The 24,153-nt window shown below is 44.5% G+C and overlaps 1 protein-coding gene across 1 annotated transcript in view; it reads right to left on the minus strand.

Moving 5' to 3' along the window:
* Positions 1–1,841: 1,841 nt before the first annotated feature.
* The window catches only part of USP46 (ubiquitin specific peptidase 46), a 35,025-nt gene continuing 12,713 nt past the window's right edge, over positions 1,842–24,153 (minus strand). Inside the window, exons 3-9 of the mRNA XM_061552228.1 lie at positions 22,845–23,058; positions 18,304–18,551; positions 17,612–17,688; positions 16,067–16,150; positions 12,828–13,025; positions 10,982–11,060; positions 1,842–9,328 (exon numbers count right to left, since the gene is read on the minus strand). Coding sequence (XP_061408212.1) covers positions 9,227–9,328; positions 10,982–11,060; positions 12,828–13,025; positions 16,067–16,150; positions 17,612–17,688; positions 18,304–18,551; positions 22,845–23,058 — 1,002 coding nt within the window. The 3' untranslated portion in view covers positions 1,842–9,226. The remainder of the gene's footprint in view (positions 9,329–10,981; positions 11,061–12,827; positions 13,026–16,066; positions 16,151–17,611; positions 17,689–18,303; positions 18,552–22,844; positions 23,059–24,153) is intronic.

Consider the following 24,153-nt stretch of genomic DNA (forward strand, 5'->3'; position numbering starts at 1 on the left):
GTGACTTTACCGAAAGAACCAATACTATGCAGGGATTTATATTTTTGTTTCTTTCGGTAAAGTCACGAAAAAAAAAAAAATATTTCATGAAAAAATTAATTTAAATTTAAAATAAAAGCAAAAAAAACACGTTTCGATCGCAACACAAGCGGTCTTCATCTCCGTGACTTTACCCAAAGAACCAAGAATATATCTGCTTATTGTCACTGGTTTCGTGATCTGCCCACCGACCTCCTGACCCCGTCTCGCTTACGATAAAGCCCCTCTCGGCTTTACGTGGCAGGACACCTGAGCTCATGAGGGTCCCGCGGAGTTCCCAGCAACACAAAATATGTTTTTAATTTGACCAGGTAAGGCCCACTGAGCTATTAGTTTCCTTTTCAGAAGCAGGAGGCTGTTTCTTCCTGATCTGCTTTTTTGCTTTTACCATCTACATGGCAGGGGCTCTGTCCCATTAGCAGCAGCCGCACTTTAACAACTCTGGCACCCCCCCCCCCCCCCTCTCAGCCAGTCTACATAACAAAGGCTCAGTCCTTTGCTATGTAGACTAGCCGGAGCTTCAGCCGCACCAACCTTACCATAATAATAAAAAAACTCCTATCCAGGGGCCTGCCATGGCTCCTGCCCCCTTAACCAGTATATATACGGGGTCGGATCTCTTGGAATTTCTCATTTACTTGATACAGCAATCGTGCTGTGACGGTTCCACCTGAAGACGGAGGCTTGTTTTGCCTCCGAAACGTCGTGATTTTTATTTTATTTTTATTAAATTTTTACCTACGTGACTTTACCGAAAAAACCCAAGAATATCTTGATTCTAAACAGCGGAGGCCAAGGCGAACCAGGGGCCTGGCTTAATTTTCGCAGAAAACTGCCAATTGTCGAGTCGAGGATACAAGGTGGCTTTGTTACAAAGCTGGCCCAATGAGCCTCCTTCACCCCAGAACTGGAAAGATTTACTTGCACAGTATTAAAATACTTCCTCGCATTACTGACCAACATTGGATATAACTTGTATACAGTACTGCACTTGTAAATTCTTGACAAAGCCACATTTTGCGGACAGCTGTGTTCAGCCGAATCGCTCAAGTTAGAAACTAAAACTACAAATAAAATGTTAAACTGGTAAGCTTGTGAGAAATTACTGCATTGAAACGATGCAGGTGCCCAATGATTGTGAATGAGCTTGAATTTTATCTTGGACACAAATACTGTCAACACACGCACACATGAATCAATATCCCCATTTCCATATTTTGCTGGGGTTTTATTTACATACTAGTTTTAGATGTAATTGTGAAGGTTGTGGTGCACATAAATTAAAATTACACGGCAGAAACAAACACTTTTTGTCAAACTAACCTGCATTGAGATGGCGCTGCACTGTTGCAGTGATGAACGCAGTGCACTACGGACCCAGTGAGCAGAGTTCCATTCCCGGCCAAAGCAAGTGATATCGGAACACGTCCCGAGCACCCCACCTCAACAAGCAACATCGACCACCATGAAGGCGCCAAACAAGCTCATGACAAACATACTCTTAGGTTTTTTCGGTAAAGTCACGTAGGTAAAAAATAAGATTAAAAGTTAATAAAAGTAATAATGGAAATAAAATAAAATACTTATTATTATTGATTTATTATTTTATTTCCATTATTACTTTTATTAACTTTTAATTTTATTTTTTTACCTACGTGACTTTACCGAAAAAACCTAAGAGTATGAATCCTTGCAGTCACGAAAGCTTCAAATCTAGAATTATGACAAGCACATGGTGTGGCCTTCAACAATGAAATAACAAAGTGCCGTAAATTACAAATGATCCAAAAACTTACTTTGTAGACTTCTTTTATTTTAAAAGTGCATTTTACAATTTACAATCATTGTATATTTCCCCCCTTCCGGATGGCAATCCCCCAAAACAGGCCATAAAGATGACTCAAACCTCATGTTACCTTTTTTAGTTTTTTTTGTGTTTTATACAAATCCAACCGAATGCTGAAGTAACATTGCATTATACCAACAGCAACTCAAATCATCGATGTATCGGGAAGTTTGTGTTTCATGATATTTCGTGTTATAACCGTTACACATTTACACATGATAGAGGACTTTTTTGTTTGTTAAGCGGATGATGACACCATCTTTTGGCCACCCCATCAAAACAAGACACAAACAATGTAAAATATATATTTAATTTTTTTATTCTTTGCCCCCCCCCCTCCCTGCCCGCCCACCCCCCCAAATATATTTGTTATTGTGATCAATTACAGACTTCTGGGGTTCAATAATCAGTAATCGCATGAGGGGTGTGTGCACAGGTTTTATCTTCATCCCAAAGGTGGCTGCTCCAAGAATTACTTGTGTAATTATTATTTTCTAACCAGGCAGCTACATTTTAAAGGACTCACAATTGGTTCAGGCGACTCGCACACAGAGCCGTTTGCAAACACACACTTTGGAGAACTTCCATCCAATAAACCCTGCAACCATTGTAAAACGTGCCCCCCCCCCCGCCCCCCCATTCGAAGCACTTGCATTAAAACCCTCGCCGTTATTACATACGACCAGTTTGCTAACGAACAAATTGCATTTCCGAAACTACAATGTTATGCCTTGGGGGGGGGGGGGGGGGGTCAAACTGCAAATTATTCCAAATAAATAAAATTAGGGAAAAAAAGGTCAGTTCTGTAAATCTTTACAAATATAATCTGGAATGGAGAGAGAGAATTGTCTTCATAAGATGCAATCGTACGTATTTAACTTTGAGCACTTCTACTCGATTGTCAGCTTGAACTGCAGTTAATGATGACCGAACACGTGTGTTTAGTTATGCTCTTTATCCCGACACAATAGCAAACTGGGCGTTCTGTTCATTTTAAAAGTACAACAAAAATGAAAAAATAAACCATACATTGTATTATACACAAAATGGTTCTTCATATCTAAAATTAAAAAAAACACATTTTCTTCACAATACCTGCAGCCATCTGTGTCATCATCCGTGAGTGAAGTTTAACATTTTTATTATTTGCAATTTATTAGCAGTGTTTTGCAACTATTACGCAACACCCCCCCCCCCCCTGCCCCCGCCACACGCCTGCAACTCAAAAAATCGCAAAAAACCCCGCGAGCCCCACGCAGACACCAAGAATGTATCTTCAACATTATCAGGCTGCTGCGGACAACAGAAAGGGATCGCGATGCAATCGTAATGGACTGCGTCGGGATTTCGCATCGTCTCACAATGCCAGTCCAGCGCAAGTCCGTGGCATGATTCTCATGGCAGTCTCTGACAAAATAAAGCAAACCTCCCTCCCCCCGCCCCCCTCTCTGTGTCACGTTACCAGCAAACTCAACACTAAAAATCGTGATGAGAAAATAGGGGCACGGTTAGGCGTCGCATGCATTACACAATCCTACGTATTCATCAGTGTGCATTTGCACACTAAGATATCGTCTTGCCTGTAGTCAGGTCCAATCGAACCAAATGGATGCTGAAGTTGAATGAACGTGGGGTTGTAACGTCAGGGAAAGCTGCGAGTAACATGTCAATTCCGATTTGCAGAGTTTGTAGAGGGAAAAAACAACAACCGATTGGCTTTTTAAAGAGGCAAAACGTCGGTAAAACTTAACATGCACAAGGGCCCCCTGTTATTCGAAAAAGCATGTCAAATAACACTGGTCGAAATTAAGGATCCATTCAAACGTGTCTACATAATTATACAAATTACTGCAAATTATTGCATCACGGAATTGAGCCAGAGTCTGACAACAACAAAACAGGACACGCTGGTCTCGTGTCGTGTTTGCAACGTGTCGAGGATTGTGTGCACAGCGCGCCACACTGCAAGTCTGCCGCTTCACAACTATCTTCGGCTCGCCTTGGCCCGGACGATGTCAACTTTTATGGAGAGCCAAGGGCAGGGGGTCCCACTCAGCGCCCTTGCTTGCCTTCTGACACTGCCCGAAAAATCGACAAACCATTTGGCATGCCCCATTATACAGCCTACTAAAGGCCAACTGGCATCACCGCTCCATGATGTGGAGAATGTGAACCATCAGAGGGCAACAGGTTCTGGTGTTGCCCATCCCATACACAAAACGTTTGCAAACCACTTTCGTCATTAAGTCATCTGCCGCCACTACACGAAATTCGGGATTGAACTGGCGTTAAGCAAAAAAAAAACCCATAAAAATTTAAATCAAAGAAAAAGCCTACAACAAATAAATAAGAACCCTATTCGCAAGAGTTGAAAACTGCTCCACAATTGACACACTTTCGTTTGCCAAGTGTTCCTACGAACATTATTTTTTCCCTCACCCGCGATTGCATTTCCCGTATCCCCATCTTACCCGACCCCACTCCCAAGCTGAACCCAAAAGCCCTCTTTTCTTCCGCAAAAGTAGAGTGCAGAATATCACCCTGGACTTTTACAAACATCCCGAACCACCTCCGATGTACGCACCCAACGGGCAGCACTTGTGGGCATCTCGCCCTGCATCCGCGGCAAACTTCGCACTATTGTGAAAGGGACCAGGGGAAGCTTTTTTTTTCATGAATTAATCAATCGCTCAATTAGCATGCGCATTCCTTTCCCATAAATTTTCCTTGTCAATTTTGCATATGTGGAGGCTCGCAATTGAGGTAATGGCCGCTTTCATTCTGGAAGATGCAAGTTTTTGCCGCCCGCTTTCACTGTCGATTGAAAACATTTCACGGAGACGCGCCACAGATGACGTGGTCTTTTTTTTTCTTTTTCACAACGTGGTGGTGGTGATGTACAGCACTTGTCGCGTTTATTCTCAGCCAGCCTGCGCTGGTAAACGTGGTTAAACATTTTGCCGGGCCTGTCCGCCTCGTTAATACGTCCTCATGTGTCCATTCATTTACAAAGAATATCAAACATATATACATTTGACTTATTTAGATTATAATTTTAAACAAACACTAAAAATACAATGATAATAACAATGACGATGATGATGATAACACCATACTGCCAGAAGGCAATTACTGGAATACCAATGTGAATTCACTTCGTATGCTCCAGAATATGGGCATGAGCAGAACCGCGGTACACACACGTACGGATACCTCAACATTTCGTGCAGTCGCTGCTGTGAAACCTCTGCAAAGAGTAAATGCCGAAATGTCAGAGCGAGTAAAGAGAGTGGCGTCACCGGTGTATGCGACGCGGTCCAAGCGTGCGTTCGTGGCAACGCCGGCTTGGACAATGTTCAAGTCGAACCGCCCCAGACACAGATGCGTCACTCTCTACCCTCCGCAACAAATCAACATCGCGTTTTGGCACGAGGGGGGGGGGGGGGTAGATGTTCAGAATGCTAAGTTAGGTGGTTTAAACAGAAAAAAACGAACTCGCAGGGAATTTAGAACATTCCAAAGCTTCTGTTCCCCCATCAGCTGATTATTTTTGTACGAATTAGAGTCCGCACTCTGATCACGTGCCGATTCACCTTAAATGGGGTAATGAGACGAGGCTTAAAAATACCCACGGATGTCCCTCCGAGCGTGGGTTGGGGGGCTCCAGTGAGTGCGATGTGAAATTCTACAGCTGGCCAAACTTATTGTCTTTTAAGCAAATCCCACCGAAATGTTTTTGGTCAGAGGTTTATGCTACATTTCCATGAACGCTGGGAGCTGGGTTGTACTGGTCCAGGAATGGGCCATTTACATTCCACAAGCAGCAGCAGCAGCATCAGCACGACAGGTCCGTGTTACCCACACGTCATGAGCGACACGGCTCCGTCGGCTCAACGCATCCGGCTCCGATCACCATTAGGTTAGCCCGCTGTATGCCAAAATGTGTCTTTTTTTTTGCCTTTCACTACCTCCACATCAACACGGCCTTGTACAGTCGAATTGAGCGATGGGTCAATAGTAAAATTCACTTCACTGTCGGATGTTGAAAATAAATAATGCAACGTTCTGGCCATGTGACAATGTGAAGATTATTTGGCTGCTATAAATTGCCGCATGAGCCACTTCTAATTGGGCTATCATTTGTGGCCAAGTCGCTTCTGGAAAATAACTAATAGCTCAGTGGGCTTTACTTGGTAAAATTTAATATATTTTTTAGTTTATTTATCGCGATTGGCTTACCTTTCTTATACTTTGCACTCGTATCGTTTTATTGTATTGTTTATTGTTGTAACTTTCTGACTCGCCCTGACTGGACACCTGTGAAAAAGAGCTTCCCAGCTCATGGGATTTCCTCAAGGATAAAGCAAAGATTCCGATTGCAAAGTTTTGATGCCCAAATTAAGGTGGATCTGCAAGTGAACAATACTCCCACAGACACCTTCCTGGCAGTGAAAAGCCCACAGGTTTACGCTGTGAAATGTATTTCCATCGGCTTCCCTTGCGCACACCGCCGCCGCTCCACAACTACGCCACATGCACTACACATCCCTCTTCGTAACGCACATCGCCGCCTTTTTGCCGTAGACACAATTTGATTAATGAGCTTTTTTTAAATATATATAAAAAATAACAATTGTATACGTATATTATTATTATTTCTTTGTACGGCCAAGACTGGAAATGAGGGCTCGTGTCTGAGACAAGGGAAGACGAGACAGAAACGAGCACACAATCTGAAAAGGCCATCGGCGCCAAGTCAAAAAACACAAAAATACAAAGGAAAGAGAACAAACCCAACCGTATACAATGCGACGGCGGCCCGCACATGAAACAGCACATTTTCCACTTCCAAAAAAAGCACCAGCTGCTTAGTTTTTTTGCTTTGCCACCACATATGTATACACATACGCAGAGCTACAATTACAGGTGGATTCGTACATAATTTGACCAAAATAAATTAAGTAATCTTGCATGATGGAACTTGTGCGGGTTGAGAATATTTTACATTGATAGTGACGTTCTGGGACCACAAAGACCGCCGGCGATACAACACGCTCGCCTCTCGCAATGCATCACACGGACGTCGCTGGCCCGTTTCGCTTTAATCGTGGCATTATCCCGATAAATAATAAGACTACAGCAGGAGCTCTGTCAAATACTCACGGTGACAGCTTTTTACTCGCCAATGCCATCCATGTTGTCAACCAAATTTGCAATCGTTGATTGTTAGTAAATAGCGAATTTGTTTGTTCCAACTCCGATTGGTATATACACCCATACACAAGTTTGTTGAGACCTTAGCACAATGTGGTGGCAACCCTGCTGCAATAACAAAGGCAAAGGATGAATGATTGAGCACGATTGTTTAGAGCAGCGGTACCTTAACCTGGGGGTGCGAGATGCCCGTTCTGGGAGTGCGAGACACGGCCAGATTTTTTTCGAAGGTAAATCATCGAAAACGCAAATTAAGAATGGGCACGTAAGTACAACTACCTTGTTTAATCAAAACTATGTTTTCAGATTATACATTTTTAACGATTGGGAAACAAAGGGGTGCAAGGCCAGAGTAAAGGTGAAGCACCACTGGTTTAGATCAAAACGGACACTTCCGCGGGACAGAGCAACGGTTGAATTACACAGGAGAACCTCATTTTAAAATTGGGATAAAGGGAAATTGTTGTTCTGACATCAGACACCTTTTTAAAACGTATTTCAACTTTAACTAATAAAACACCAACGAATGTGGTTATGGAGAGCCTTTCGCGACATCTTACACAAACGGAGGAAGGTCAAAAAAATGTCAAGAGTGCAACACTGCGCACAGAGCCACGCGCAATACAACTTCATTTGTATCAGTACAGTAGTTACCTTTGCACAAATGCACTTATGCTATACAGTAATTACAGGTCAAGGCTTCAAAATAAGCCCATCATTGCATTGGTGCACCAACTTTAGTTGCAGTATCGCGTTCTCATCACACTTTGACCTGTCCTCGTATGCACAGTGGTAGAATACCAGCTGGCGAAGGGGGGGGGGATGACAGCAGTTGGCATGAGGTCCGCCTCGTCCGATTTATACCACGCACACCTGACGCACCTGCACAATCACGCACCCACCTGAGCAGTAAACATTACAGACATGTGCAAGCGATCTTGCTGCAATCAGCACTTCGGAGAGGGGGGGGGGCGTTGGCGGATCACGCACAGATCACCACGAGTCTGCACGACTCCCAATCCTCCTGGGCTGCGAGGTAGCCAGGAGATTGCAGTACAGAAAGTAGGTTGCCGACATGCCTGTGCAGGCCTTTGAGTATTATTCGTTTGCAAGTCTGAGCGTTCTTCCGGCACTCCGATTTCCCCTAGAAAGCAACGCTTACATAAGCAACTGGCCGGATATCCTCATGCACGACCCTCCAAAAAAAAAAGGCTTGGTGAACTTTTCCCGTGTAAATAGGACACTGTTATTGCAAGGGGATGTTAAATCCAGATTTCTAACAATGATGCTCTATTGCACGTTAATTTAATTACTAAATCAACCAAAACCACTCTCCTAACCATGTGTTGTTAATGTTTATTTTAAAAGGAAGTTCGTATCGGGACGCAGCAGTGGAAGGACTTGCCGAAAGCCAATGCCAGTTTAAAGATTACATCAATATCAAGGTTTCGTGCTGTAAATTATTCCCATCAAAGAAAGCCTTGCGCCGATTGCATTGGCAGAGAAAGCACAAAACGAAACGCTAACCAAGAGCTGGATGCAAAAATGTAATAAAAAGGGGCCAACAATTAAGACAATAAACGCCATGAAGAAGACACTTGAACGGTCAGAGACACTCACCGTCACACAATCCGAGTTGGTAAATCTGACTTCCGGCCAAAAGAGCTTTCTATTTTTACACTTTTTTTTTCTTTGTTTCATTTTTAAATCTTTTTGTATATACAGAGACGCAAACAGAGTCAAGTACCTGGGAAGGTCTCGGAGTAAGTGGGCACCACCCCCCCCACCACCCCACGTCGCCCCCCCCTCCCAGAAAACAAATTAACCCATCGTGGTGTTGCTGCTGCTGCTGCTGGAGATGAGCGGGGTTATAAAAGTTATCCGAGTCGAAGTGGACGCTTGCTTGTGCCGCCTGTGCGCGGCTCGGCGTTGGATCCGGACGGACGGTGGCGGCGGAGGAAGGAAACCGCAGCAAGCGCGATCGTCGTCGGTGCCAAAGAGCACGTGCGTGGACACAGCGGGTTTTTGTTGATGTTGTTAGGCATCTTGTCATCTCGAGAGTGTCAACGGCTGATGATAGCCGCAATCTCCCCCCCCCCCTCCCCCAGGCCCCGACTCCCCAAATCCTCATTCCCTCGACTGGTAAAAGAGGATGTATCCCGATTCTGAGTTTTTCGACACGTCCGTTGTGAGCCCATAAAACTCTTCGATGGCCTGCGGGTCGATTTTCTGCAGGTGTGCGTCCCACGCCGCGTGCGGGATAAGGAAGCACACAAACAGACAAGCAAAATTAGTTTAAACGGAGTGTTGACATTATCATACAAGTTCGGATTTGCAGTCTCAAGAGCGCCCCCCTCTGCGTGCGATCAAAGACGCCACACTGTTATTGTTGCGGGAGCCAAAGGTCCAGTTATTGTGTGTTAAGCACGGCCGAAATGTCCCCCTGTCCATCCTTCCGACGACACACATCGCGAGTTTGCACAATAAGCTATAAATCATCTCGGGTAATTGCTAGGGGACTCGACAAACAGCTTGCCCACAACCAATGCCCACAGCTGTACTCTTCTAATTGTTGGAAAAATTTGGAGAAAAAAAGATACCATTTAAAATCTGCCGTTTTATTTTTAAACTACAATTTTTCGCATGCCGTCATATGGCCGTAGTTTTCGACCAGCGTGCACATCCATTTTCACACGCGTGCTTTATTCTACCGTATATTTATTTGCACCGTCGAATCCCCTAAGACTACGGAGGTTCCTTCAATAGGCAAGATTGTAAATAATTAAATCGGTATTCATTATTTTTACCAAGCCGAGAGATGTTGTGGTTAGTGTGCTTGACTCGCAAATCTGGGGGTCAATTTTTGTTTGGGGGGGGCCAACTCAATCCATTAACCCTGTGGGGGTCAATAAAATGAACACTGCTTTGTGGGAAATCAACAATTGTTGTCCTAATGAAGGGGTGGGTAGAACATTTGTCTTACCGAGGGCCGGGCAGGGCTTGCAAATGGTTTTGGTGGGCATACGCATTAACCGCACACCTGAGCATTGCCCAACGTAAAATCATTAGGGCTCTCACCTTTGCCGCACTAATGCGCTGTGCAAGCATCCGCATTTGCGTGAATTGGAAAGCCATCGGGAGCGGCAAAAGTGCCCGAGCGAACTAAAATAGCAACGGTGAAAACAATACCCTCTGTAGTCGTAACCAATTAGTCCGGCTAAGATGCTTGTAGCGATGGATAAATATTGTCTTCGGGCTGTTTTGGTAGCAGGCCACATGCCGTGCCATAGGCTCTCCACCCCTTTGGCCCACGGAGAGAATAGCCCCCACCAACAGGAATGTGGAATTTGCACCAACGGCTCACGGCTGCCAATGGCGACGAGCACTGCCACCGTTAAAGAGCGCATTGATGTGGGGGGGGGGGGGAAACTGCCGACCGATTTTTATTCTTTATGTCTCCAGGTGAGAGCTCATTAAAACACGTCCCTTTGAAATGGAAACCTAGGATACGTACAGATGAAATACAACAGGAAGGAAGAAAATAAAACTGTTCAGTGTGCGAGGAAGAGAAGGTCCGTGCCAATGATATGCGTGAGGCTTGGCAGAGCCGCTGCCAATGAAAAGGACATTCCATCCGATGCGTGCAACCAAAATTATTGCAAGGTTTGTATTGAAAACCAAAAAAATGAGATGGTAAATGGAGATATTTTATAACTGAAAATGTGTTGTGTTGGAGAATTAAAAAAACGCAAAGAAAAGTGAGAAAATAATATATTTCATGTTGTTGTTAATAATGGTTGAATAAAAATAAGTATTGTAAAAATCAAGTAAACATTACCATTGTAAAATAATCGTCATCACTAATGGAACAAAAGGACTTACCTCTACTATATCATCGTCAAACAGCAACCAGAAGCCATGGCTCTTCACTATTGTGATGTAATGGCCCCGGTTGGGGCCGCTACAAATACAACATCCAAAGAGATAAAATATGCAATTACATTTGCGTTTTCTTCCTCACGAGTAAATAACAAGCCGACACAATGAGCGAAATACGTGCACCCTTTTGAAGCAATGCGTTTCCTTTGCACCGATCTATCCAGCAGTTAATACCTGAAGCATATCCCCTATTTGGCCATACATTCTTGGGGCAGAAAAAGTTGTCAGGACCAAATAAGGCTGACAAGGCACACTGGTGCTGGGGCCAGCTCCACCACACTGGGTATATCTGTGTCCCCCCAATTGTAGATCTTCACAGTCTGAATACGCTACTCAAAGGCGGCTAAGTTGACGTAGGCCACGGTATAAGCAAGAATTTAATTCCAATTGTCACCGACCGCTGTGCATGGCCACCAATCATAAACAAGTATCCAGGAATGTAAAGTGGCACAGTAACTACGACGCCACTTGCGCTCAAATACAGCGTTCCCGAGTTATTCGCTAGGGGTACGTTGCAGAGATGCTCGTGAATATAAAATTTCGTGGATGATATTGGCCTAAGAAGTGACTTTACCTTCATCACTAACTCTCATCACTTTATTTCTCCTCTCTCTGCAGTCCTGCGGAGTTCTGGATGCGATTCGTGGATAGCCAAAATCGCGGATAGCAAGTTCGTGGATAACGAAGGAAATTGTATACATTTAGATGGAACCGATTGAGACATTGACAAAGTTGTCTGAAAACATTGCTTTGAATATTTGGCCCATTGTGGCAAAAAATATTTGCACATTTTTACCAACAATCAGATTTAATTAATGTTCAACAACCCGTGACAACACACAAGTGAAACATTACTGCACAACCTGCAAATATTCAAATTATGGAATTTAAAACAGCCATTATTATAGCATTAGCCCTTCCAAGTGATCCACCTATTTCGTACAGAACCAGTTGAATAATAAGGTTACTTCAATTCACGAGCTGGAGCACCCAGAGATAGCCAATGCATATGAGGGTGGTAATGCTCAAAAGCACTTGAAGAATCCACTGCCGAGATCTCCTGGCCACATCGCAGCCATAGCCCACGATACCTGGGAGTCTCCCAACTAATCAGGCTCCACCCCATCGCTTGAGGTGCAGGGCCCAAGCTTTAGAAATCTGACTAGGTCAGGCACTTTCAGGGTATTACGACAGATAAATGCAGGCATCGCATCGCGTGTCATTCAATGACATTTTCTCATCCTTCCCCCGCACCTCCGATTAGCACGGTTGGCTTTGTACGGTGCGAAAGAAGTTCAACTACTATACAATCACCATTGGAACCTCATTTGCCAGTAAAAAATATGATAATTGGTTTTTTTTTGTGCGCATTTTGGCATCATCTGGTCCAACCCATGTGAGACTAGGCTCTAAGGAGAGCTGTCTCGGGTGTGGACCAATCAACTTCAAGGACAGTGCACATTATCAGAGTTGTGTTTTTTGTTTGCATTATGACTGCAGGTATTGTGGTCTATGCAAACATGACTCCTTGTAAAAAAGGTGTCAGTTTTGTTGCCAGATAGAAGGGTAAAAAACCAATTACCATACATTATTTCATTGCCAACTGCGCCTTCTAGATCAATATATTCCAGAAGCGTTTGCTTAAACAAGACAACCAATGCACTGGTTTTAACTTCACCGGGTCTCATCAGCAGGATGTCCCCCCATTGTTACGTGGGTTCGGGCCGGTGCGGCCACTAATCAACACTCCGCGCTTTTGTGTGCGGCGCCGCCTGGCCACAGCTCTCACCTGCCACAGTGGACGACCACCGCTACCAGGTCGTACATGCGGTCGGGGTTGGTGGCATCGCCGGACGTGTTGAATAGCCTCAGCTCGAGCGGAAACACCACGCGGTACGAGAGCTTCGTGTACCGGTGCAGCTGCTCCATGTACTTGAAGCGCTTGAGGTGCAGGGCCAAGATCATGGGCAGCTTCTTTACTCGCATCCTGCCGTCGCAAACGCCATGGCGAAAGTCAACGCAACATTCCAGTGTCTTCAACGTTCTCCGTGCACTCTCCTCTGCCTAACTCTCCCCACTGATCTCACTGCAGTCCCCTCCCCAACCTCTTCTACCCCTCTCATATATCGCTGGACTCCCCGTTACGCGCTCTGCGTTCCAGCAACTGAAGCTTTCTAAGTCCCCAGTCATCCATTGTTCATTGGTCCCCCATTGTAATAGGTTTTTACCCTTTCAACTGGTACAAAAACTGACACCTTTATACAAGGCATCATGTTTGCAATAACCACAACACAAGCAGTCAAAATGCAAACAAAAAGAAACAACTCTGATGATGATGATGATATGCACTGTCCTTGAAGTTGATTGGTCCACACCCGAGACGCCAAAAGGCGTCATCTGGTCCAACAACAATGGAGACTAGGCTCTAAGAAAAGCTGTCTCGGGTGTGGACCAATCAACTTCAAGGACAGTGCATATCATTATCATCATCAGAGTTGTTTCTTTTTGTTTGCATTTTGACTGCTTGTGTTGTGGTTATTGCAAACATGATGCCTTGTATAAAGGTGTCAGTTTTTGTACCAGTTGAAAGGGTAAAAACCTATTACTATATTTTGCCACTGGTAAAGGAGGTCTCATAGTGGTCCCCCATTCTTTACTGTAGTCCCATAATCGAGAACTCCCTTCCCCAGTCATCAATGCTGTCAACTCCCTGCCCCAATTCAAGTCCAGGCTCAGCTCAAGACCTATGGCTGACCGCCTCTCTCTATAAAATATACATGCACACTGTTTCTGTTCAGCATCTTGACGTTATAAAATACAAATTCGATCGTACAACTGTATTGTATGACCAAGTGAACGGCACCCATCTCCCTCTGCCAACCCCGATCCAGGGGTGAGAAGTCAACATTACAGTGGCTGGGGCTTGGCCTACACACAAGACAATTGCTGGGGAAGATTACAGATTAGATATCCCATCTGGTGCAGCCTCGCCAGGTGGTACTCACTTCAGAGACTATGGGATGGGTGATGATGATAACGAGTACGAGTCAACCCTGGTCAGGATTTGAACTCATGGTCTTGGGATTAAGATTTCTGCTTCTCGACCAAATGAGATACAGCCCAGATACGATGCTACAGCACACAAAAGGCTGCAGGACTTGATGCTTGGGGTTACCTATGGCAACCGTTAGCTCGTATGAAAGGTGAACGAACAATGGCAAAATGCATCACAACAGAGGACATTGCAAGTCATGATGGTCAAAGTGTCACCAATTTAATAATATTATGAGGCAATATTCACCTCCTGGCAACACCGAGCCATTGGTGGTAATTCCACATTGCCTTGGAGGGTGCCAGTCAATGAACTGGAAACCAGGACTAAATAAAAAAAAATAGTTCTACGCAACACAATATAGTTACCCGTGTATTCTCTGATGCAGTAGGGTCCCCCACTATTAGGGATGGTTCAGACACATGGTTTTGAAGGTATAATTTGCTGATTTTGTTGTTTTAAGCAGTCGAAGTGTTTGATTACAAAATGTGCCCATTGTATATTATGAGGGATGCAAAAAAATGTTGGACCAGGAAACAAGTGTGTGAAATCAATCAAGAATCATGAGCAATTCGTGATCAATTCAATGAGGCAAACGGAAAAGACTCTTGCGAAGCCATCAGCAGTTGCCTGAATACAAATCCTTAAAACGACCTTATGCATTCACTCTTGTTACAGGGAGGATTCTGCGAGAATTATTTCGCGAGCTGCAAGAAAAGCCTTCGTCCATGAACGTTCATTATTCATGATCAAATTACATTTTATTCATACGAGGATGAAGCCCCTGGCTGATGGAATGTGCTGTAACATAGTTCATGCAAAGCCAACCTCTGTAACCCGTTAAACAAAACTGATATTTAGTATTCTGGAGTTTCACAACATTAATAAAAAACCACATTTTCTTGCTGTTGTGTTCTTTTTACACACAACACACTTGTTTACAGGGATAATAATAATAATGTAAACTTTCTAATCCAGAATATACAGAGCCTCTTCAGGAGGGTCTTGCATCGATAATTTTGGATTGGCCACTTCCTGTTGAGTGTTCATGAATGTGGGAGGAAAGAAGAGCACCCGGAAAACCCCCCCACACGTACCAGGGCATAGCACTCAGAGGTCAACAGATATAGGGGCGATACTAATCTCCTGGGCCACCTCAGATCCTTGCGAGTTTGGGTGGGGGAGGGGTCTCACAAAGCCACGTGATCCCACAAACCCTCGCCTGCTTCGCATTCAACTACAGGCATGTGGCACCATGACTCGCCTAAGCCTGCATGCCACGATTACACTCGTGTGTTTAGTTTGTTGTCCTGCCCCCCGCACCTCCGATTAGCACGTAAGAAGTTCAACATCATGCGTACAACAACGTAACGCGTTAACAATTAACATTAAATCAAGCAAGTACTCCACCCAAGGGTCAAGCAGAACGGACGAGGAAGGAACGTCGGCCGCCGATTAAACAGTGACCACACGCAAACCAGGCCCGTTCAAACACTGACCACACTGCAAACCAGGCCCGTTCAAACACTGACCACACGCAAACCAGGCCCGTTCAAACACTGACCACACGCAAACCAGGCCCGTTCAAACACTGACCACACGCAAACCAGGCCCGTTCAAACACTGACCACACGCAAACCAGGCCCGTTCAAACACTGACCACATGCAAACCAGGCCCGTTCAAACACTGACCACACGCAAACCAGGCCCGTTCAAACACTGACCACACGCAAACCAGGCCCGTTCAAACACTGACCACACGCAAACCAGGCCCGTTCAAACACTGACCACACGCAAACCAGGCCCGTTCAAACACTGACCACATGCAAACCAGGCCCATTCAAACACTGACCGGCGAACCGTTTCATTTCAACTGCACAACCGCTTGTGGGCGAAGGCAAAGCAGGCGAAACGCAACACCCGACAAGGTCCAAGCGCGAGGAGGGGCGTGTGGGTGTCAGGTTGGGGCGTCTCACCTTTTCTGCGCTTCTTGCTTACTGCAGCATTGTTCGCAGTAGTATTTATATTCGCTGCAGAGTGTCTCGGTGTTACTGAAGCCTCTGGGGTGGGGTGGAAATAATAAATAAACAATCTGTCAGTGAAAGTGGTCCGTCGTGCACTTTGAATAAACAGGGAATGCATTTCCCCGATCAAAGAGAGTACTGTACAGGAAAAAACAAATAACCCGTCAAATCTGCTTGTCCAGAAAGGAGCATTTTGTTGAGATTAGGCAGACTGAGTGGATTAAAAAGGTGAATTATTAAGTAGTTCATTGTGAGGAAAATGGTAGATAGATTATACTAAAATAAAGTGGATTATAAAATGTACCAATGATGCTGGCATGGATTATTTCAATTATATTTGTGGGTCATCAAGTTTGTTTATATCAAAGCGCCTTAATTTTCTATGAAAGGAATGTTTGCTTTACTATGACAATAGCAACACAACCACACCATCACTACCACCACCACCATCATCGTAACCCTCCCCATCCTCACCACCACAAACCAGTACTCTCGTCATGCTCAAACTCTCCGTCATCACCACCATGATCAAATTACACTTCTGACAAAACTGAAGCGTCACAATAGGAACCATCTTAGATGGGGAAGACCCGGGTCTGTTCTCACAGAAGGTCATAATGACTTTGCAGTTTGTTGGCATCACCATAAGGATGCAATGGAAAAAGTTTCCTGGCTTAAGATGGCCAAGATCAGTGAAAACATCTGTCTCATCAGCAATAACTTTAACTTATTAATATTGTTGGGATACAAAAACGAGCAATCGTGTGAAATATATATATAGGCCAGTCAGCACCATGGGAAATTCCCAAAATACTTTTGCTAGCTCAACATGGAGTGTGTATTCATTTGCAGTGTCAGACCAATCCCACCAGTTTCGATTTAAAGCTTTCGTGACTGCAGGGATTCATCTTCTTGGTTCTTTCGGTAAAGTCACGTAGAAGGGAAGTAATAAAATAATAAAAATAAAACATAAAATAATTCTCACGACGTTTCGGCCAAAACGCAAGCAGCGTCATTCAGACGCTGTCGCCTCGATAGACCTGGTTTTCACATGAGGACGGCTGCTTGCGTTGTGGCAGAAACGTCGTGAGAATTATTTTATTATGTTTTATTTTTATTATTTTATTACTTCCCTTCTACGTGACTTTACCGAAAGAACCAAGAAGATGAATCCCTGCAGTCACGAAAGCTTTAAATCGAAACTGGTGGGATTGGTCTGACACTGCAAATGAATACACACTCCATGTTGAGCTAGCAAAAGTATTTTGGGAATTTCCCATGGTGCTGACTGGCCTATATATATATCACCACCCACCACCACCATCACCTCCAGCAGCAACCTCCACCGTCAACAGCGTGAGTGTGTAAAGCGAGGCGCAATGAATTCTACGTGACTTTACCGAAAGAACCAAGAAGAAGAACAATCCCACCAGCTTAAAGTCTTCATATCCCAGAGATTTTAAATGGAGAGGTGGTAAAGCGAAGTGGGCAATTTACCTTAGACAGTGTGTGATGGATGTGTTTTGTTCAACATCTACTGACAGATCCAGGAAGTCTTCATCTTTACTGCTCACCTGTAAAGCAAACACAGGTGGCCTAGACATCTAAAAATCACTCGCGTTCCCGCAATGCAGCACTTAAAAGGATGGCTCAATCCAATAACCAATCGGGCGCAACGTTTTCAGAGTTGTAAAAACAATATCATTCCATGCTAAACGCAGTATGTTAACCAGCTAATGAGCTAGGAAACTCCAGTTTCATTTCGAAAATTTAGATTTTCTGGAAACAGGTCAGTGCGCCACCATTATTACACTTACAATTAGTATTTTCATAGTGTCTAAACATGCCTGCATTCCAAGACGCTGTACAGAAACAGTGAACATAGTTTTTAGAGGAACAGACAGCCCAGTCATAAGCAGAGGAAATACATTAAATATTACGAGCTATTTACAATTCATGCAAATTAAAAAGAAACCATACGGTAATGTTAATAACAAAAAATCTCAAACCATAATTACATTTTTTTTACAATTTATCAAATTAACAAGTGTGTAAATTGTTCCATGCCTACTGTGCATTCACTAGCGAACGCCTCTGTATTCCACGCAGCTCCTTCCCGCAACGTGAACCTTTCCCAGCCTCCAGCGCGAGCGAGCGCGCAACGCGCACACCCCTGCACACTCACGCACCGTCTCGCAGTTGAGGCAGCGTGTCTCGTTGGTGAGCGTGCCCTGGAAGATGTCGTGCACCCACGTGGGCTCCGTCTTGGTGCTGTCGTCACCGTCGGCGGCTGTGGTGGCGGCGGCGGCGACGCCGTTCTTGAGCTTGCCGTTCTGCCGCTCCTGCTTCTTCTCCTCCTGCAGGATGTCGGCGATGGTGTTGAGAAGGTAGTTGAGGAACTCGTGAGCATCCTGTTGCATGTAGTTGTCGAAGAGTTCTGTTTGCAGCCCCGGGATGGGAGAACGATTGCGAGAAGACGCACATGCACACGATTAACGGGGCTAAGAAGCAGAGAGTTGGCACTGCTGAGATACTGGAGGTTCGAATCTAGGGTTGAGCCACCTGTTATTCAAACTGCGGTCCTCCGATTAGCACGTTTGGCTACGTACGGTGCGCAAGAAGCTCAACACATGTACATGCGTTCCTGTCTCTTGAGTTTAATTTAGAATTCGTTGCATTATAGGTACTCCTTGACATGCACGATAGATGCGTTCCTGGAAAAGTGTGCATATCTCAAATCACGTATGTCAAAAGCAATTTTCCCGTAAAAAATAATGGTAAAGGAGGGGGTTAGGGGATTTCACTTGCACTCGCAGACAAAATTGACTATATTATCCTAGCCTATATCAATAAAATACATGTACACACACTATAATATGAGACACACGAGACAAAGGGCAGAGTGCTGGAGTACACGCAACGAAATGCTGTACGTTACAGCTGACACTAGTTATCGTACCGCACTGGCTGCTGGCAACGCCATTGGGTTGCGGTGCCGGGCTAGCGTGGCGTATGTCGCGTTGCGGATGACGTTGTTCCGAAAACTTCCTTGCGTATGTCAATAAAAGGTCGAAAAACAAAGCGTGCGTTGTTCCAAAATTGTTTACCGCAAAAGGGCATAAACTGAAGATTGCCTGGAAAAGGAGTTTATGGTTTCAGCCCCGGTTACCAATGATTGTATGGAAAACTCACCACATCAAATGTGGTTATAGACTTAATAGGGCTCTGAGATTTAAAACATCGTTTTTACACGCTTTACATTAACTCACTCTGTCCGTTGTTGTTGTTGTATCCTTAAATCTTGTAACTCAATTTTAACCCACTTCCCAATGTGGTATCGATTGCAAACTTGGTATACTTACATCTTACTGATGACAATTCTATCATAACAAATAAAAACATTTTAAACAATCTTTTTGATATGTTATGTTTGGGCTCAACTGACGTTGGCTGTAAATCACCACAGTCTCTTACGTTATGGCAAGCCTCGAGGCCAATTCCTGGAGTTGTGGAGTTGTTCCATTACTAGTAGGGAACATTTCATTAAAGCGTGTTTAAAAAAAAGTTTTTTTTTTAAATATTACTTATTATTTAAATATAACTCTCCCATTCATGGTTCACCGATGAGCCTTTACGAGGACAAGACTAATCTATATGAATCATGTTATGTATTGTCGAATGCTATTCTTGGAGTCCTCTTGGTCGAAATATTGTGCAGTATCTGTCCGCTAATCACCTGGTCAGACCTTAGATACTAAGCAGCATAGAGCCTGGATCGTGAAAGCCTGTGGGGCTTCGTGGTGGTCAGCAGATGGTAGCGCAGCAACACTCGTTGTTATACTGTACTGCTATGTTCCCGTGTCGGTTACCTTTCTTCATATCCTACACGAACCAGCATGGTAAATTATGGCCAAATAACATGCACGCGTGCGAAAGGTCATTATCCAACAGTGGATTGTACATGTACATTTATCAACTGGTACAGGGTACGATTTTATTGGTGTATAGAATAAACTGAAAGAGTACTCGCATATTCTTGGTTCTTTCGTTAAAGTCAAGGGAAATTCTAAAATAAAAAAAAAATTCTAATTTTTTTGCTATGGATTTCACACCTGATGATGATTGCTTGCGTTGCAGTCGAAACGTCGTGAGAATTGTATTGTTTTATATTTTTATTATTTTATTATTTCCCTTCTACGTGACTTTACCGAAAGAACCAAGAATATGAATCCCTGCAGTCACGAAAGCTTTAAATCAGCACTAGCATAGTAAAATCTGCCACAGACAAAACTACCAACTGTAGCAGCAAAACATGCGGATGGACGGTCCTTCCGTGAAAAGAAAAAAAATGCAATCGAAAGATGATTCACTGATAATTGTGCTTGCCGGAGTGATGTCATGAACTCAAGAAATGTCCATCTGCATCACAAAGATCCGAGCAGTGCATCACAATGTGTCAGAACGGCCTCCGGAAGGCGATGTCACAAAAAACTTCGGGTGTCACTCCAACAGGCCTCTCGCGTACGTAAACACGGGGCTTATCCTCATTCTATATCCTGCAATGAGGGTCCTCGTGGTCATCAAACCAAGAATAGTTTCATCATCATAGCCGGAAGATTTCAAGCTCGGTGAAAACTGAATTTAACACAAACGTTTATTTGTATAGTCACTGGCGACTGAACCGAAACCTCCGACCGGCTCCACATGAGAACCTGGTCTATACATGGGCGTCTGATATCCACATCTGAACAGAGGATCTCAGCACTTGCGGCTCCGTACTCCAACATGGGCACTATTCCCCCTTCAAGCCAATCCAGTCACATCCGATTAACATATGTTCATCCTCGGTGGTATCCTGCAGAGATGTTGCTCTTGACATAATCTCGGGCATTACGAATAAGGATTTGCAGTGATGTGGAGCTTAAATGCCCAAGCATCTTAAGGACCTTACAACACAATCCGTACAAAATGGAGTACGGAGGGCAGAAAAGGAAAACGAATGAGAAGAATGAGCAGTGAATGTAAAACAGCAGCAGTGGAATAAGAATGATGACACGCAGATCTTGTGTGCCTGCGTGCGTATGTGCATGTCTCACGTTTGTACAGAAAAGGGTTCTTAAATTCAATCAGCGGTCTCCACGAATGTTAAGAATCGAAAGTGCCTCAGTCTGGAACTATGGGAATTGGACATTAACACCAAACCCTACACTATTGGATCAATTGAGATGTGTGTGTGTATATGTGCAGGGACGGGGAGTGGTAGGGTCACGGTAAGCATGCTGCGCTACATATCCAGCAACCCGACTTCCATTCCCACACAGCCAACACCGGTGACGATTATTTGAACCGGTCCTGGGCCTCCCCGAGGTCGACTCGGCCTCAAAGGAGTACCTGGTGCGGTGTGTAAATACATCTCCACTGGGGAGACAAAGGTGGTCAGGTGAGGTTCTGGCCACACACCCCTTCAGACAGTGCTAGCCTTCATAGGTGCTCGCTAACAGCACTTGCCCCAACAGTCTATTGAGGCTATATGGGAATATTGGTCTTTGGTGATTGCTCAAGCCATATACTCTGATTCTGATACTCATTTATTAGAACCTGGTTTAATAACCGATGGTTGAAACCTCGATTGGAACGCAGAATCTCAGCGGTGTCGACTCAAGTGTTCAGACAGCCGTCGAATCGGCCTTCCGAGTCACCAAAGCCTCCTTGCAAATCAACCGTTGACACAGAATATCTCAAAACACGTGTTCAAGAGCGAAGCAGCAACAGGTCTGGGACTCCTTTAATTTACGGGCCTGGCCTTGTGGCTCTCCAAGGTGCCGCCGCGAGAGGTAGCCGTCAATGAGATATATTGATCAGGGCTCTGTCAACAGGCACGCGGTGAAGGGAAATTGGTCTCGGGCTCGTTCATTAGATTGCCCTGCCCATACACAACCGTGTCAAGCAAGCCGTGATGAAACCAACGCAGCACCACTTGCCGTTTACTTTGCAACAGATCGCAAGTCTCCTTTGCCAGAAACAAGGCCCCTCAATGGGTTCTTGTCCATTCACCACGATTTCCAATCGTTAATATTTCTCACGACTTACCCCATTTTATATTTAAACAAAGCCTTAGCTCAGGACGGTTTACGTAGTTTAAAAAGCGGTGCCAAACACATCGAGTGATTTACATGGCTGGGGCGGGCAAGGACCGAGGGTTCACGAAAGGGCAGGGGAGGGACGGGAAGGGAAAGGAATGAGCTTGGTTATTTTATTATTATTATCCAATTTAACAGTAAAAAAATCAACAATAGACAAATAACCAATAGGTCTCTTGGACAAATAATTTCTAGCGGCATGTTTATGACGGAACACTCTGGACTCATATAAACTTAATCAGAAGAGTGTGGCAATCACCTTGCAATACAGGCAAGAGCCCTTTCCAAAGAGGGACACGTTCAGAACAGCATGGGAATACTTTACTATTTATACAATGCAATGTGGATTTACATCTCCTCTAAATGCGACCGCATCTAAAAGAAGGCACCGAAAAACACTGGGCATTCAAATAAAGCCATCAACAAAATAATACGATTAATAAATTGCGTTACTTTAAAGGCACCAAAACACAGGCTTCCCAAAAGTGTTCGAGTTACAGCAGGCCAATTCACATCGTGCTCGACTGAGGCACTTTCGATTCTTAACATTCGTGGATTATTTCGCAAGGCAACCCACGCCGCAAACGCACCGTTCTCCTTGCGTAGGCGGGAAATGAATTTCTTTGGCGGGATGACGCCCACTTTCTTCTTCTGCGTCGCGATGCTGTGAAAGAGGTCGGCGAGGCACGTCAGGAGGTTCTCCTTCTTCTTGGGCTGGACCTTGTAGTCGAGCACCTTCTCCCGGAACGGCTTGCAGAAGTATAACGCCTGCAGGACCGAGTTGCAGTAGCAGGTGTTGCCGAACTGCGGAGAGACGACGGGGGGGGGGGGGGGGGTGAGACGAAGGGAACAAGGGCGAGCGCAAGCTCCTCTTAGCCCAGAGAGCTACCAAGCCAGTGGCCCACCTACGACAAAGTCACCCAGAATGCACCCCATCTCGTCAAGATCTCAGAAGCCAAAGTAGGAAATGAGTCACGGAGAGTGCTTGGATGCACGAGCACCGCGCTCAAACAAAAGGCTTTGCGAAAGCCGAGCCGGGGTTGAGACAGGATAATGGATTGTGGTTTCGTATGGGTCCAAATTATTATTATTTTGGTGCTATAAATGCCCAAATGATGGGCCACTCTGTTGAGCTATTATTTGTAGCCAGGTCGCTGCTGAAAAATAAGTTAATACCTCAGTTGGCTTTGCCTGATATGATGGGGATGGTATAGTTTTATTTGGATGTGTTTGGGTGATTTGGTTTACCTCTTTGTACTTTGCACTACTAATGTGCTTTTGTATTGTTTGTTGTTGCAACATTCTTACCCGCCCCCACTGGAGATCTGTGAAAAAGACCTTTATAGCGCATCGGATTCCTCCGGTATGAATAAACATTTTGATTCTGAAATAACCACAGTGACCCTTACGTTGTGGGGGAGGCCCTCGTTCAGCAGTGAAAAGCTGTGTGTACCAACAACCAGGTGGTCTAGTTGGTGGACACTTTATAATCATAGCTGTGGATCACGCAGACATCATTGCATGCGAGGAACCCATCAGTGCACCTCCGATTTGCACGGTTGACTAAGTAAAGTGCGAAAGAAGTTCAACATAACATACATACATAAAGTGCGGGTGAACAGCAAGTTTGTCGACCTATCCAGTGCAGACATTGTTTGTTTAATATTTCCAAATGCACTCAAACTCCGGACATGGTGGGTTTTTTTCTATTCTTAGGTTTTTTCGGTAAAGTCACGTAGGTAAAAAATTAAAATTAATAAAAGTAAAATAAAATAAAAATCACGACGTTTCGGAGGCAACACAAGCTTCCGTCTTCAGGTGGAACCGTCACAGCCACGACAGCTGAAGACGAAAGCTTGTGTTGCCTCCGAAACGTCGTGATTTTTATTTTATTTTACT

This window comes from Lethenteron reissneri, chromosome 16 (genome assembly GCF_015708825.2).
Source record: "Lethenteron reissneri isolate LAM-NWPU_2019-01 chromosome 16, ASM1570882v1, whole genome shotgun sequence".
Taxonomy (NCBI): Eukaryota; Metazoa; Chordata; class Hyperoartia; order Petromyzontiformes; family Petromyzontidae; genus Lethenteron; species Lethenteron reissneri.